The sequence below is a fragment of the Giraffa tippelskirchi genome, chromosome X, assembly GCF_054371585.1.
Source record: "Giraffa tippelskirchi isolate mGirTip1 chromosome X, T2T-mGirTip1v1.2.pri, whole genome shotgun sequence".
In the NCBI taxonomy this organism is placed as follows: domain Eukaryota; kingdom Metazoa; phylum Chordata; class Mammalia; order Artiodactyla; family Giraffidae; genus Giraffa; species Giraffa tippelskirchi.
Window position 1 is genome coordinate 124,872,630 of NC_137289.1, and position 17,133 is coordinate 124,889,762.

Here is a 17,133-nt window from a genome sequence, read left to right on the forward strand (position 1 = left end):
GAGCAGGAAGGGGTAGGGGGTGCAATTTGAGACATTCCTCATTGGATGAATATATTGATCAAATTTTAAGCTTCTCATGTGTTCTATTAATCACTATTTGGTGTAAGTGATACGTGATTAATTTCAAATTTGGGCTATAAATAGAGCATAGATAGTTCTACTGTGCTCCATTCAATCACACAATTTACATAATTACTAAAAAGTACACTCAAAGATTCTAACTTATCATTTTGTTCCTTTTTGTCTTTCCCAGAAGAAACTGCTTAGTATTTATTTTAAGCAACTGTGCAAGTTGTGAGTTAAGCGAGACATGCAGTAAGTGCTTGGCATACCTCTCGAGGTATATTTCAGAGGAACCCCCAATCCTAAATTGCAGTTGCTCCACCAACATAGAACCAAATGCTAGAGTATACTGATGTGGTTCATGAAGTTGAAAGACACACTGAAGTTTCTTTAAACCAGATTTCTCAACAGTTATCTCAGTAAAGCTCTTAAGTTTGCAAGTTAAGAATTTCCTTTCTCAAGTGTGACTATGGAGTTGTAATAAAATTCATAACCATATAAAACACATGCATCCTTGTTTTTTGTTTATAGAAAGGAAAAAGAGAGTTGAATCATGGTACTTCATTTATGATCCCATGTAAATATCTATTCTTTTAACCACATATCTTGTCCTTAAAAATTAAGATAAAGACAGATCATTCTTACATGATGTTATAACTGTATCCAAGTAATGCAAATATATATACATTAAATGTTTGATTCCCCATGATAGCAACACTTAACCTATATTCATAGTTTAAAATATGTATGGAGATAAGCATAAATATAGCTATTATGTTTTAAAGAAAGCATTCCATAACTATATATGTGTATGCATATATATGTATATATACACACACATAGGAAACTGAATTTTTTACATAAAATAATTTATCATAAGATTAGAGCATGTTTAAAGTATCTAGAATGATTTTGGAACTCTTTTTCCTTCAGAATGAAACTCTAAGACATGCAAAAAAAGATTCCTCAATGCTTATAGTTTACATCAGTTTTGACCCCAAATGGTATATTTCCAAATCAGTTTTGGCCATTTCTAAGTATCTACTGAAAGCATGAATTTTTAGCACCACTTAAGAAATGCAAAAGAAAAATTATCTGTTAGTCCTGAAGGCATTTACCAAATGATTTTTAAAAAGGCGCTGAGAAACAGGGAGTGAGGTAGTGTCTCAAAATGGTTAAAAATACAGAGATTATTACCATGATGCCAATATAGAAGAAACTGCTTTCATTTGATGTTGCAAAGTTGTGCTAAAAATCAATTGTATGTCCTGAAAACACTGTTTCTCATAATACACGTTTAGTTTTGCAGGGTTAAATAGAAGTTATGACAATTAGAAGATAATTTTCATTTTGGCTGCATCTTATCAAATGCCAAGTATTATAAGCATGATATTATAATACAGTTACTATTAAATATCTTGAGTTTTAATATCAACTATAATGTGAATTTTTCAGTAGAATGATATATACTTGAATAATATGCAGGAATTCAGTATTAGATTCTTATTAATTCATTTGGGACCTTTTTTTAAATCCAAAAGGTTGCATAAATTATTTGCATACATGAAAGCTATACATGAACATTTTCCTCTTAAGTGTCTCAGTTCTTTTAGAAGACTATAAAGGATCTTCATGATCATAATAGACTAAAAAGGAGGCTACAGTGATACTAAAGGGGAGAATATTATATAAAATGTCAATTTCTGGGATTTTGACATGAAATTTTGGTACAACTTTGATTTATGTGTGTAACTGTTTCTTTTAATTAACATTGATTTCTCCTGTATCAAAATCAGTTGATCAGATAAGTATGGGGGATAGTGTTATAGTGTTGAATGGTGGAGAGCTCTTCCTCTTGTTGGAGAAATTTTTCACGGATAGAATCTTTATGAAGTTTATTGTCACTATATAGGATTAGTATCATAGCCTTAGTCTCTATAAAGTATTCACATCCTAGAACTTTAATGAGAGTAAGTGGCAGATGAAATTGGGTACCTAGTGATCTACATATGTTTCCTGTAACTGTGATATTCTGAGAAGGGGAATTTGCAGATTTTTATTTATTTAAATTAAAACAATATACAATATAGACCCTCTTTAATGTTTATTTTAATATTAATTTAAACACAAAATGATATAAACTAATTAAAATTTTAGAAAATTTTAGCTATTAAATATCAAGTATCTTGCTATTATATCAGTAATATAGATTATTAATAAACACAGGTTTCAAATATTTTATTTTGAACAGCTTTTAACTCATTTGCATAACTTCAGAGCAAAAGCTTTTCATTGTTTGAATGAGATTATGGGACTTCAGGACAGTCTAGAACAGTTTTATGCCTAAAAATATGCTTACTTCATTTTTATCTGTTTAGCATTATACTTCATTTTTAATTCTTTTTGTAAAATAATGTTCTTGCATCAAATATTTAGTCTCCTTTTCAGTCAGATATAACAAAAAAAAGACTCTGGTTTTGATAAATTATTTTCCTTTATTAATATTGAAATTACCAAAATATTGCATCACAACATTAATTTAAAAACATAAGCGTAGCTCAGTTTCCTTTTTTTAAAACTATAAAATGGTTTTTCCACAATTTCCAGAGGAGATCCTATAATTATCTAATAGGGTTAGTAATGTTTTCTACATTAAATTGTGCTTCACTTTCAGTTTCTAATTGTAGTTTTCTGTGTGTTAATTAAGAGCCTGAAGACAATCACATTAAGGAAATGTTTAAATAAAAGTAGTAATTATTAGTATATTAGACTAAAAGAACTTTTCAAAACCATCATCCCATGAGTGTTAGATTATAGTGTTTAAGGTAAAACCTAATAGTAAGTCTGCTAAGTATCATAATTAAATAGCACAGACTGATAACACAGACAAGGGCTCCTCTTATCCATAATATTAAGTATGGAACTGTATTTCTAGTATTTTGATTTATAGTTCATTAAATACTTTAAAATGAATGACGTCATTTGAATTTGGGCAAAACTTTGTCAGATGGGTAAGGGCAAGCATTAGGATCAGTTTGACTCACCTCAAAGGCAAACCTCTCATTATCTTTTCACATCACTGTGAAGTATTTTCAGAGGCAATAACTATTCTAATTGTATATTTTAATAGGAAGTGATTTTGTAGCTGCTCTGTATATCAGTGGGGCATGGAAATGGTACTGTTTGCAGCAGCCCAGCCCCTCCATCATGAATGAGTACCTTTCCACAGTTGGACTCATTTCCTCTTCTCTTATTCTTTCCTGAGTTCTGGGCAGCTTGATTTATGTTTCCTGTTTTTCCACGTGACACTTGGGATAATGGTCTACACAGAATTCACACTCAATAAATGTTGTTAATTGACAGACACATTTTTCTTTGTTTAACTTTAATCTCCAAAGGAAGAGACTCGGTTCCTGGTATGTGTGTCTGGGTGTGTCTCTGTGTGTCTGTGAGTGTAGTGTGTGTGTGAAGGGAGGAAATTAAAGAGGTCAGTGTTGTGGAAAATTAGTCACAAAAGCAAATACGAGTAGAGATCTGACTTTTTTCCTCTTATAATTCAGTGCTGTTTAGAAAAAGAAAAAATGAAAAAAGTTTTATTTGTAAATTTATATATTCAACTTATTAGGACATGAATTTTATGCCCAACCTATTTTTTAAAAAGCTATTATTTTCTAAAACAAGATTATGTGGCAGTTGTATAAAAGTTAATGTCATCAGAAAACACCCTAGAATTAGTCTCTAATACTCAGACCTTATTTTCATGGACTCTGATTAAGTTTCAGTTACATTTTAGGATACTATATTAAATGCCAAGTGGATTTGTATTGACCCTCACTTAATATGCAACAAAAACAGAAGACTATTAGCAACTTTATTTTAAGTTTTCACTCCAAATATTCTTCTAACTCAAGAGCTCTGAAAATACAGGTTTTGTATTATTCTGCCCTGGCTTCATGGCTAATGATGAATATACTTGATGAGGAACACTTCACTTTAAGTGGCAGTTTTGAAGTACTTGCATGGAAGGTGGTGCACAATTAAAATTATTCTAACAGTCTGTTATGCACTGTATACAAGTAATAAAATTAATGGATGCACTTCAAGTAACGATCCATTTCCTCTGGGTGCAATATATTTATTCATAGACTATTTCAGGGGTTGTTTAGAATATGAAATGTGAATGGATTATGATCCATTATCCCTGAGATTCTAATGTGCTACTACGAAATGGTTTCCATAAGTATTGTTCATAACGCCTGGTGAGTTAATGTTTGTGTTCTTAAGTAGCTAAGAAAAAATTAGAAAAACAGATGCTCAAACAGTTGATACTTAAAACTTTGCAGGTATCTGCACTTATAAACTGTCTTGAAACTTAAAGTTTTCAGTTAAGCATAATTCTATGAAATGCACATAAAACAATTATATTGAATAATAAAATTATTCACATGGGAGTATTTGCTGGGGAAACAGTACTTTTATTTATTCTGAAAAGTTTTAAGGGACCTTTTCATAATCTCATTACTAGTACTAGATAATAGATGGCCAATTAATTCATGAAGTTGAAGTAATAACATTTCCAATTTTAGTTGATCCCTCCTCCAAGTATTTTAAATCAAATTCGAAGGAAAAGAGAATGCCTGGGTCTCTGTATTTGGCTTTTCGCGTTTGTGACTATTGCTCCCCTAGTGTTTGTATTTGTATGAAGTAAGCTATTGATTTGGTGTTGGACAAGTTCACAGGTAAAGTGTGTTTATTTTGTACCTACTCTAAGCTGAGAATTCTATCAGATACTACCAGTGGAGACATTTTTCTTAGGGGATTTTATAGTTTAGAAAGACACAATATACTCTAGTTGAGCAGAAAGCATATTCATATATGAATTAATACAGTATTTCCATATAAAGCCTTAGTAATAAAATGTCTGATTTTCTGCAGTCAAAATCATATATTATTCAGTGACATGTAAAAATTTCTGTTTTTAACTTTTGGCATGGCTATCCTTTGTAACTTGAATTTCAAATGATTATAAATTTATGACCGATTATTCCAAGATTCCCTAGTAAGCTCTTATGTATTCATTACTGATATTTCTTATAAAGTGTATAAATATACTTTATCCCATATTAGTGCCATATTATATAAAATTACTATTATCTTTAAAAAATATTTATTATTTTTCACAAATGATCTTTTTCAGTCATGAAAAACTCTCCTCCTATCCCTAATTTCACCATTTGAAAGATCTGACCACTTTTCCTTGTTTCCTATAGGTTCTTTTTTCATTTCTTTATATTAACATTGACTAATATTTATTGGTTGCCTGGTATATGGCATGTTTGGTGTAACAATGCACACATGTTAACTCATAACCCTGATAGGTGTTCTATGAAGTTAATTGTATTTTTTAAAAATTTTATTTTATATTGGAGTATAGTTGATTAACAGTGCTGTGTTACTTTCAGGTGTACAGCAGAGTGATTCAGTTATATATACACATGTGTCTATTTCTTTTTCAGATTCTGTTCCCATTTAGAGTACTACAGAGTATTGAGCAGAGTTCCTTGTGCTATACAGTAGGTCCTTGTTGGTTAACAATTTTATATATAGCAGTGTGTACATGTCAATCCTCATTCCATGGATGAAAAAAGTCAAGTCCAATAAAAGTACTTAGAACCTACTCATTTGGTAAAGGGAGGAGTCAGATTTAACTCAGGTGTGCCTAATACCAGAGCTCTTAATGTGAACTTTTATACCCTTTTGCCTGCCTCTACCATTTATCCTAGTAAGAGATCCTTCTTGTACCTGTTCTTATACTTTCATTCCCTTTATTCAGTTATAAAGGGCAATATGCTTGTAAGTGGAGACTACTGTAGATTTCAAAGTGGAATGGTATTCAATTCACTTTTCCCATTTACATTAATTTCTTTTGTAGCAATGTTTAGCATTTGGATATATTTTAGGCATGACATTGAACTGATAGTTTTGAGTAATGATCAAGGACTCATTAAATTCTATCTCTGCATTTTATTAGGTACCATAGAACTTACTGATACTTCATTATAATTTAATTTGTATTTTGCTAATTAAATTAACATGTATTATTCATGTGAAAATTAATTTATTATTTTTTTCCAATTGCTTAGGGGTTTTCATATGGTTGACCTCAGGAACAGTGAGATAATATTTTATGTATCCCCTTATCATTTGGACTAATGCTAAATAAATTCAATCCAGCATCATTCCATCAGTACTTTTAATTTAGCATCTCTTGTTTGTCTGTCATGGACTTGGACTACCAAGGACTCCTTTCTAAGTGCTTATTCACATTTAATATATGCTGAGCGACTTCACTTTCATTTTTCACTTTCATGCATTGGAGAAGGAAATGGCAACCCACTCCAGTTTTCTTGCCTGGAGAATCCCAGCGACAGCGGCGCCTGGTGGGCTTCTGTCTATGGGGTCGCACAGAGTCGGACACGACTGAAGCGATGCAGGAGAAAATATTTCTCCTAAACATCTGGTCCTTTAGATCCATGGCACATTTTTGAGTCATTTTCTAACATAATATACAGTTTCTACCATGTGTATTTTTAAATTACTCCATTTCATTTTCCAGCAATATTATCATCATTTTATCATAGTATTTTTTCTTAAGATGAGTGCCTATATGACCGGACATTTGGATTCTTCTCTTATACTTTGCAACACATATGATCATTTTATAACTATAGTTTCTTAGTGGCATCCCTCAGAACATATTTTGGTATAATTCTTGGTCACTGCTCAAAACCAAATTATCCCAAGCAGAATATCCCATGAAACATCGAGATGTCTCAATTTCTCAATAAATCCAGTTGCTTCCTTAACTATTACAAGGGTATTAGAGGAATAGTTTGTTCCTGCAAACCAGAGGCTGCCTTTTATAGCTGTATATGTGGAAATGGTATTTGTGGTTTATTTTCTGAAGTGTCATCTTGAATACTGTCAATCTCTGAAATTAGCGAAACTAGAGCTGTGTTTCAAACGAATTGAGAGATGTGGTTTGGGAGCATAGCATAATTACAACAAAATAAAAATAAGAGTATCTGAGCAGAGGAAAGTAAAAGAGAATAAAATAATATAGTTGTTGACTTCAAATCCATGTTTTTTATTCTTTAGAAAGAGTGAAAGGGGAGGCATGTACAAGTTAGCAGAACTTCAGGCCTCATATTTGCTAGAAATGGTCTTCAGACTTCTTAATAACTTACTGCTCCTTTGACTAAATCATATTATCAGAAAGTTGTATAAAATGGTCATTCATAAAAGTAGATTCTCCTGAACAATTTGGTCTTCACTAGATCACATTAGCCCCTTAGAGGGAGACTCTTACACTGAGCTTATGATCTCTTTTGAGATCTGTGAATATATGTAGGAATAGGAAACATTTGAGTATTCAGTATTTCAGAAATATTAGGAAGTTATCAGTTGATGATGGGCGAGGAGGCCTGGTGTGCTGCGATTCATGGGGTCGCAAAGAGTCAGACACAACTGAGCGACTGCACTGAACTGACTGAACTGATCAGTGCTCTCATAGCTATGTTTTAATGTCCATATTATACTCAATATTTTTCTTTAGTGTAATTTATTAAGGAAGTTTCTATGTAAACAAATTGTTTGTGTAAGAACATTTACATGTTGTGAACTCTACAGATTTACTAATGTGATATTGCTGTACTCTCCATTAGTACAGCATTAGTTACATATTGGGATTAGTTACATATCGCATTTTGAAAAAAAATTAAATGAGATGGCATATGTTAAAAGACAGCATATTCCCTAAGACATAGTAGTTTTCTGGAAGGCTGAAGTTGATAATGATATGGTTATGTTTCCATTTTGCCCTTGATAGACTTTTTATTTCTATAGCTGGTTTTCAAATATTCAGATCAACCTCTACTACATTTGTAAATGATGTGTAAATAATTTAAGAAGCTTCTTTATAATTAGAAAGATTATTTTTCCTAATGCTTGTTTTCTTTCTTTGGACTCATGTGTAGTTGTCTGCTTATTTCTGGCTTTGTATAGCAAATATAGATACTTAAATTGATTTTTTAAAAATATATGTTCACTTTTTACAAAATAGAAGTAGAGTCATGGATGCAGAAAGCAAACTTCTGGTTACCAGAGAATAATGAGAGGAGAGGGATAAATTGGGAGATTGGAATTGACATATACACACTACTCTATATAAAATAGATGACTAATAAGAACCTGCTATATAGCACAGGGAACTCTACTTAATACTTTGTAATGGCCTGCATGGGAAAAGAATCTAAAAGAGTGGATACATGTATATGTATAACTGATTCACTTTGCTGTATACCTGAAACTAACACATCACTATAAATCAACTAGATGGCCAATAAAATTTTTTAAAAATTGGAAATTTTAAATTTTATGTCCATATTTTAATTAAAGACATGTATGATCAATAAAGACAGTGATCAATAAAAGGATTTCAAACAAAAAATCCAAATAATAACAATTCAACTAATTGTAAATCTTTTTAAAAAGTAAAAATATAAGTTACTTTTTAGATGTATAGTTTAATAATATACATGATATTTAACATTTATTTGGCAATATCCAAAAAGTTATTTGTCTGTAATCTTCCATCCCCCCATCATAACTTTGTGCATTTTTTGTTTTTATTTAAATGTATTTTACTCTACTATATCTTATGTATCCTTATCTAGTACTTTGTTGTATTCATGTTCTTTGATAAAATGCAACTCCAGCAATTTGCAGTCAATAATCAGAGATCATAATGATACTTCAACTTCTTCAAAAAATAAATGACTTATTTGAAATCATTCAGATGATGAACAGTTTTAAACTTGAGTCAACATTGGTTTTCAGATAATGTCTTTCAGTTTGTGACTTCAGTGGATATATATATATATTTTAAATCTGTCTTTCTAGAGGGTGTTAATGCTGACAGTATCAAACAAGCCTCAGAACAACTGAACAGCCGGTGGATCGAGTTCTGCCAATTGCTAAGTGAGAGACTTAACTGGCTGGAGTATCAGAACAACATCATCGCTTTCTATAATCAGCTACAACAATTGGAGCAGATGACAACTACTGCAGAAAACTGGTTGAAAACCCAACCCACTACCCCATCAGAGCCAACAGCAGTTAAAAGCCAGTTAAAAAATTGTAAGGTAAGAATCTTTGCTCCTATTTGGAGCATCATAAGTAGGAATTTCTTAGAAATTTCCAGAAGAATAGCAGAGTACTTAATGAGAAAATTTTCCTGTTAAGTGTTTAGTGAAACACAGTAAAGATTAAAATAAAGGTGAAGAGAATCATTTTAAATAGGTAACATATGAATACCTGAGTCCTGAAAAGCTTAGTTATACATAATTAATTGATTTTGTCAGATTGCAAAATGACGAGGCAGTATTGGAATGTGAGAACCACATGTATCCTATGGAAAGTGGAGAATAATTTGGAGCTCTATCTTATTACAGTTAAGAGGAAAACCCAGTCATATGTTCAAAATGTGGAATCCACACAAACACAAGCAGCTGATATCTTATGTAGTCAAATATATGAGGAAAATCTTTTAAAATGACAGTTATTAAATTTGGATAATTAGAGGAAGGTCATTTACAAAAATACTTTTTATATGTGCCTGGAACATAGAGGAATCTCAAGGGATAGTACAGTAACCCAGCATCAGAGCTGTTATTATTCTTAAAATAGAAGGGGTCAGGGAGAGAGAAGTTACAGAAACCCTGAAGATGAATTAGATGTCCATTGTAAAGATAGCTTTCAGAGCCAGTCCAAGTGCTAACACAGGAATGGAGCCAGAAAAATAGACACTCTGTTTTACTCTCTTTCTTGCCTCCAGAATCTGAACAGGACTCCCCATCAACTAAAATTAATCAGAAGTCAGAGGACAAAAAGTGGTAGTCTATAACTGTCATTATCCTGGGTTACAGGAGAAGGTTGGGCTGTGTATCTAGTAGGGTAAACAAGATGCAACACACGCAAAAGGGCTTCGAAAGAGACTTAAATAGTATCCTGCATGTGTAAGAAAACAAGAGATATAGCAATAGAAACAACTTGAACTTTTTGCATAAGTAGTTACTACAAAATGTTAGTTTGCATAGTTAAACACTTTTCATGGAAAGTGGGAAGTTGCTTACAGCATAGATCAAAAGGTTTCCAGGATGAACTTTAAGGGTAGACTGAGATGACTGGGTTTAATTTTAAAAGCAGTGAAATGAGGGTTAATCTGCATACTTTGGAAATAATGGTTTAAGTAATGGGAAACTGAAGATGGAGATATGACAAGGTTGGTTTGGAGGCTATTGAACCCAGAAAGTGATGAGAAATTCAAAGTTATTTTGAAGGGTAAGTCAAATGAAGGATTTGATGATGATTCTTCACATAATGAAACTGCAGCTTTACTAGGAAGTAAATACATTTAGCAAATACATTTTTGGAATAAGAATACCTTATAGTGAGGCATTTATTTTATTAGTGAAATATACAAGTATAGGGAATTTCTTTTCCCTATAATTCTAGATACATTTACATTTTGCTATTAAAGAATAGAATCCATGACTTTGTTCTGTGAATTAGGGGAATATTTCACCTATATCATTTCTTGCAATAAAAAAATCTGATGATAGTTCTTTAACCTGTTTCTTGAGATTCAAATGTAGATATTAATTACATCTTCAAATTGCATTCATCTATAAAATACATATTTAGTGTCTCTAACGTGGCCAAGAATGAAATTAAGTGTATTAACTGGTAAGGGCTGCCATAACAAATACTGTAGACTGTGTGGCTTAAACAAAGAAATTTATTTTCTCACAATTCTAGAGACTGAAAGTCCTAGATGAATCTCTGGCAAGGTTCAGCTTCTGGTGAGAACTCTGTTTCTGGCTTGCAGACAGCTGCCTTCTCACCACGTCACCTGGTCTTCCCTTGGCACATGTGTATGGAAGGAGAAAGCTCTCTCTCTCCTTGTAAGGCCACTGGTCCTGTCAGATAAAAACTCTGCATTTAAGACCTGATTTAACCTTAACTACTTACTTAAAAACATCATAGCCAATTATAGCCACCTTTTGAGGTTAGAGTTTCAGCACATAAATTGGGGGGGCATTATCCAGTCCACAGATTATCCCCCTGCCCCCTATTTATGTCCTTGTCACATACCACGAGCCCCCAAAGTCCAGAAGTCATAACGCATTCCACTACCAACTCTAAAGTCCAAAATCTCTTCATCATTTAAATCAGATATGGATGACACTCAACATACAATTCATCCTGAGATAAAATGCCCCTCCGGCTGTGGACTATTAAAACCAGGATGACATTTGTATTTTCAAATATGATGGTGGGACAGACATAGGGAAAGGCATTCCTATCCCCAAAGGAGTAAAAATAGGGGAGAAAGAAGGGATAATAGATCCTAATCAAGTCCAAAATTTAGCATGGCCGATTCCATTGAATTTAAGATTTAAGAATAATCTTCTCTGGCTTTATGCCCTTCCTTCCAATCCTGCTGGGGTGATAGTTCTACCTTTAGGACCTACTGGGGTGGTAGACACTTAAGTTTTGGGAAGGTCAACGTGAGCATTCATTGATCCTACCCTCATAACATTATTGTAGAGTAGATGAGAAAACATTAAATAAATGATTAAATAAACAGATAAACAATTACCACTGGGACAAACGTTTTGAATAGAGTTCTGGGAGAATATCTAACAGGGAAAACCTGACCTTGACAGAGCCACTGAGGGCAACTTCCTTGAGGCAGGTACATTTGAGTTGAAATTAGGAGAACAGCAGAGAAGGAGGCTTCAGGCAGAATAAACATGGTGGGAGGGAGCAATAATGACCAAAGAACTGAAATAAGGCCGATGTGAATACTGAGCATAAAAAGGCAAAAATGCAAGCATATGGTGGCTCAGACGGTAAAGAATCTGCCTGCAATTCAGGAGGCCGGGGTTTGATCCCTGGGTCAGGAAGATTCCCTGGAGAAGGAAATGGCAACCCACTCCAGCATTCTTGCTTGGAGAATCCCATGGACAGAAGAGCCTGGCTGAACAGCTAACACTTTCAATTTTCACATAGGAGACAAAGCAGTGACTCTTAGGGCACGCTAGGACCTTGGTCTCTTTCTGAGGAGAGAATGGAGATCACTGGGAGTTATATATCTTAAATATCCTCTCAGGGTTAGAGAAGTTATCCTAAGTGAAATTATTTTTTTTTTTCTGCATTCAGCCACAATGTTCCAAATTCTGATTATACAATTCCATCCCTTTTTATCACCCTTACTCTTTCTCTCTTTCGCATTGGTTTCTATTAATTTGATGCATCCCTTTAGGTAGAATATTTAGCAGGATAGCTCAAGATCATTCATACAACGGGTAAAATTGTACTACTTCATTGTGATTAGTGATAGGTAAATAGATTACCCTTCCTATTTGTCAGTGTAGTCTGTTATTTGGAGATGTTTTTTAGGAGTAGGGTGAAGATTTAACTCAGAATCTAATGTTTACCAGAACTATTCTTGATGTGTTGAGGTTTAGGGAGCACTTTAGGAATTAGAAGAAATCCATGGACATTTTCCTGAGAAAAATAAACGTTTTTCCAGGGTAAACATACAATTTTAAAGGATAAACAAACTCAGAGAACATGCCTTACTGTGGAGGACCAACCACACTAAGGCTTTTTCATGGAAATAACGAGTAATTGTTAGCATTGTTAACTTTTTTTAAATGTTAAATATTTGAGGTCAGAATGATATTTCCTATAATTTACTCTCAGAACTTTAAGATCCCAGCTGAACATTTGCCCAAATGTTTTATTAGTTTCAAAGTCCCCTTTGTTTTGCAGAATATACTTTGCTATACTATAGGCTCCTTATATAGCCCCCTAAACAGGGAGACTGCCGGCCTTCCATCTGGCCAAATGTAAATCGGGTTATTAAATGTTTCACAGCAGATGTCGACATTACCATTTGTAAGTCTAGTGTACAAAGTGAATGTCTGTAATTCTATGATCCAAACCACAGAGTATTACCTTTTGCCTCTTTTTTATTCTTCATCTATGAATATACACCTACCTTCTCGCACTTGATCAAGAGGCTTTATATTTGAATGGGAGAGATGGGGATCATCTCCTCATTTATTTAAATGTCTTTCATTTTCACCTACCAGAAGAATTTGATAGTTAGAGATTAACCTACCTGAATCCACTCATACTGATATAATCACATACCAAAATTTCTCTGAAAGGTATTTTTATATCTTCTAAAAATAGACAAAATAATCTATGTGATAAATTTATCTCTTTCATTCCTAAGACAAATGTTACTTTCTCTAAAAGAGTATGCATGCATCCAAATATATATATATATATAAATGACAAATATATATATATATATATATAGTCATATATTTGTGGCTGCATTCAGCCACAAAGTTCCAAATTCTGATTATACAATTCCATCTCTTTTTATCACCCTTACTCTTTCTCTCTTCCCCATTGGTTTCTATTAATTTGATGCATCACCTTAGGTAGAATATTTAGCAGGATAGCCCAAGATCATTCACACAACAGGTAAAAATGACAAACACACACACACACACACACACACACACACATATATATATATATACATATATATATATACACATATATAATTTACTTGAATTTCCAAGAAGGTGAGATTTATATTTAGTTCATAATTAATATAATTCTATAATTTTCCTTTCTAATTGGCTTGTGTTTCCCTGATAGCTCAGTTGGTAAAGAATCCGCCTGCAATGCAGGAGACCTCTCTTCGATCCCTGGGTCAGCAAGATCTTCTGGAGGAGGGAAAGTCTACCCAATCCAGTATTCTGGCCTAAAGAATTCCATGGACTGTATAGTCCATGGGGTCGCAAAGAGTCAGATGCAACTGAGTGACTTTCACTTTCAGTTGGCTTGTGATCCAATTTTTGAAGTTTAATTATCCTGTTTTTTATATTTTGAATGGTAAATGATCCTGAAGTACTTTTTCTAGAGGTAGCATAGTTATGATTTCTAAGTGAACAATCATGGTGGTAATATTTTAAAAAAGGACATTTTGTAATTTCTTTGAGTTCAAATTATATATGTATCAGATACTTATGAACTGCAACATCATTGGAGACAAAAGAGTTTGAAAACATTTATATCAAGAACAGCACTGTTCTGAAGAAATCGAATGCAGGCCACAAATGTGAACTACATGTGTAATTTTAAATGCTCTACAAATGACATTGAAATAGGAAAACAAAATAGATATGTCAGTGAATTTCAATAATGTATTATATTTACCCTGATATGTCAAAAGTATCATTTTAAGATTTAATAATTATTTAAATCTATGTGAGTTTGTATTTTCATACCAACTCTGAAATCTAGTGTATGTTTTACAATGACAACCCATCTAAATTTGGACTAACTACTTTTCAGATGCTCAGTAGTCACAGTAGACTAGAGACTACTACACTGGATAGCCTGGCAGAGTGTCCATGTGACTTGAGTAAACAAATCAGAACAGTCTTGAGAGTGAAAAGGAGTGTTATTAACAATTATGACAGGACAGCTAGAGTAAAACAGAGCAAAGAGTCCCTCTAATTAAAATGATAGCAATTGCCTATTTAGTCAGAAGAAGTAAGACCATACAAAACTTAGATAATTATAGACACAGTTATGTGAGTGTATATACATATTAGTATGTAAATTACAAATATATGTGTACATATATGATTATAATGTATATTCTACATACATATATGTAATCTATATAACATTAATATATATGCATATATTTGGCTTAATTTAATATATATGCAGATACATATAGATATGTATGCATATATATAATTTATATTCTACACAAATGAATTTAAAGAAGAAAACTGTTCATTGGATAAGCTTAGAATTGAAGCAAAGTTGCACAATTTTGAGCTGAGAGTTGTAAAGGAACATCTGTGTTTGATTTATGAAAAAGATGTAAGGTCATTCATAGTACTTTTCAACTGTATCCATCCATACCTTGTGATGTTCTAAATGATGTCATTTTGAAATTTAAAAATTGTTGTTTATGATGGTATCTGTTGAGTGAAGAGCCAAGGTATTCTCAAATTGATGACGTGTGCTGGAGGCTTGCTTGAGCCATCTTGGATGTTTGTTATCAATTTTTTGATAAAGGCCTTTAGCTAAGCTTGCATCACTGCCTTTCAATACTTTCCTTTGCAAAACTGTAATGTATGCAAAGTAACAGTGTTATTTAATACTCTAAATTATGGTACAGGATGAAGTCAACCGGCTGTCAGCTCTTCAGCCTCAAATTGAGAGATTAAAAATTCAAAGCATATCCCTGAAAGAGAAAGGACAAGGGCCAATGTTCCTGGATGCAGACTTTGTGGCCTTTACAAATCATTTTAACCACGTCTTTGCTGATATGCAGGCCAGAGAGAAAGAGCTACAGACAAGTAAGTAAGAATACTTACAATGACTGACTTAATATTTTCCTAATTAGTTACTTATCATGAAAAGAGTAAGTACTGACATGAAAGAATGATTTCCATCAAAGAAACCATGCTCCCTACAACCTGTAGTAACAAGTAACGAAATGCTGTTATAGGAAAATGGATATGTTAGATTTCCATTTCTCTCCCTCCATTATAATTTCGTGACTATGAGAAACAAATAAAGCATATGTTGTATATAGGCACAACTTCTCCTTGTCAAGTTGCAAATTTTACAGTCTGATGTTTGGAACATGGAAGGAAATAAAAGAGCAGTTGAAACCCTGTTAGTAGGTTTTCATCAAATCCAGTTTGCTTCATGTACACGAATATCTAGCTAGATGTCTTGCTAATACTTCTATCAATTTATATGAAGATTATTATAGCTGTAGCATACATGTGGCAACTGATACTCAGCCAAGGACAAATTATTTTTTGGGCTGCGTTTTACTATTGGATCACTCTAACTATACTGTATCTTCTTTTTTCTCGTTTACTGGTAAAATACAGCATAAAAGTGGAGCAATTATGCAAATATCTACCATATGACTAGCAAATTTTTCAGGATGTCTCTTTTGTCTTTCACCAGTTTGCTCTTAGGATATTAATACACAGTCCAAATACCCCTACTCATCAGCCTACTTTTGAAGACAAAATTTCCTTTGACAAGCAGGTTTTTGAGTACTTTTAAGTATCATCAAAAGGGATTTTGAGTCATCATATACATATATGCATATGTATATATATGTACACACAAGGGAGTATAGAGGAAAACTAGATATCAAAGCATTAAGATAAAAACATTTTTTAAAAGTTATACTTAAAGTTGTTATGAGAAGCACAAGAGCATATATTTGTTTTCTACTGAGACTTTAAATTTGTTGGAACACATGCATTTTTAATTGCTTTCCTTGGTAAATATGCAACAAATTTACAACACAATAACATTTCTAGAATCAGTATAGTGCAATATATGGGCTTTCCTCACTTTCTAATGTTTTTTTCCTTTTATTTCCTGGTGAGGTCATGCATTGAAAGATGAATGCTTTTTTTTTTTTCCCCCTTTTACTTCAAAGTCTTTTTTTACTGAGGAGTTTATTTTACTGATAGGGAATGAAGGAATACAACTTTACAATCATGTCAGCTCCCTCTAGTGGATTTCAGTGTACTTGTTGCTGGGCTTCTCTAAAATCGAGTGGGAAAAAGACTGAATGTCCTAAATTTTCAAACATTGACCTATTTAAGAATAATGCATTTCCATTATCATAAAATCCATAAACCTCCCTTAAAATCAAGTACATGTGGATGGTTATACTGTAACTGGTTGGCAAAGGAGTGTATTCACTGAAATGTATTTTAATTTATATACATTCATTAAGGTTTAACATTTTTTTCTGTTTCTTTTAAAGGTATTCAAAACGTTGATGTGTGATAACATATTGGATTATGATACTATAATATAAATATATAATAATATATACCCTCTATTTTTACAGCTATCAAT

At 32.8% G+C, this 17,133-nt stretch overlaps 1 protein-coding gene across 2 annotated transcripts in view; it reads left to right on the forward strand.

Annotated features, from left to right (window-relative positions):
- The window catches only part of DMD (dystrophin), a 2,147,259-nt gene that overhangs the window by 736,117 nt on the left and 1,394,009 nt on the right, over positions 1-17,133 (forward strand). For both annotated transcript variants that reach the window (XM_081564318.1, XM_081564319.1), the window contains exons 20-21: positions 9,025-9,266; positions 15,413-15,593. In XM_081564318.1, coding sequence (XP_081420444.1) covers positions 9,025-9,266; positions 15,413-15,593 — 423 coding nt within the window. The remainder of the gene's footprint in view (positions 1-9,024; positions 9,267-15,412; positions 15,594-17,133) is intronic.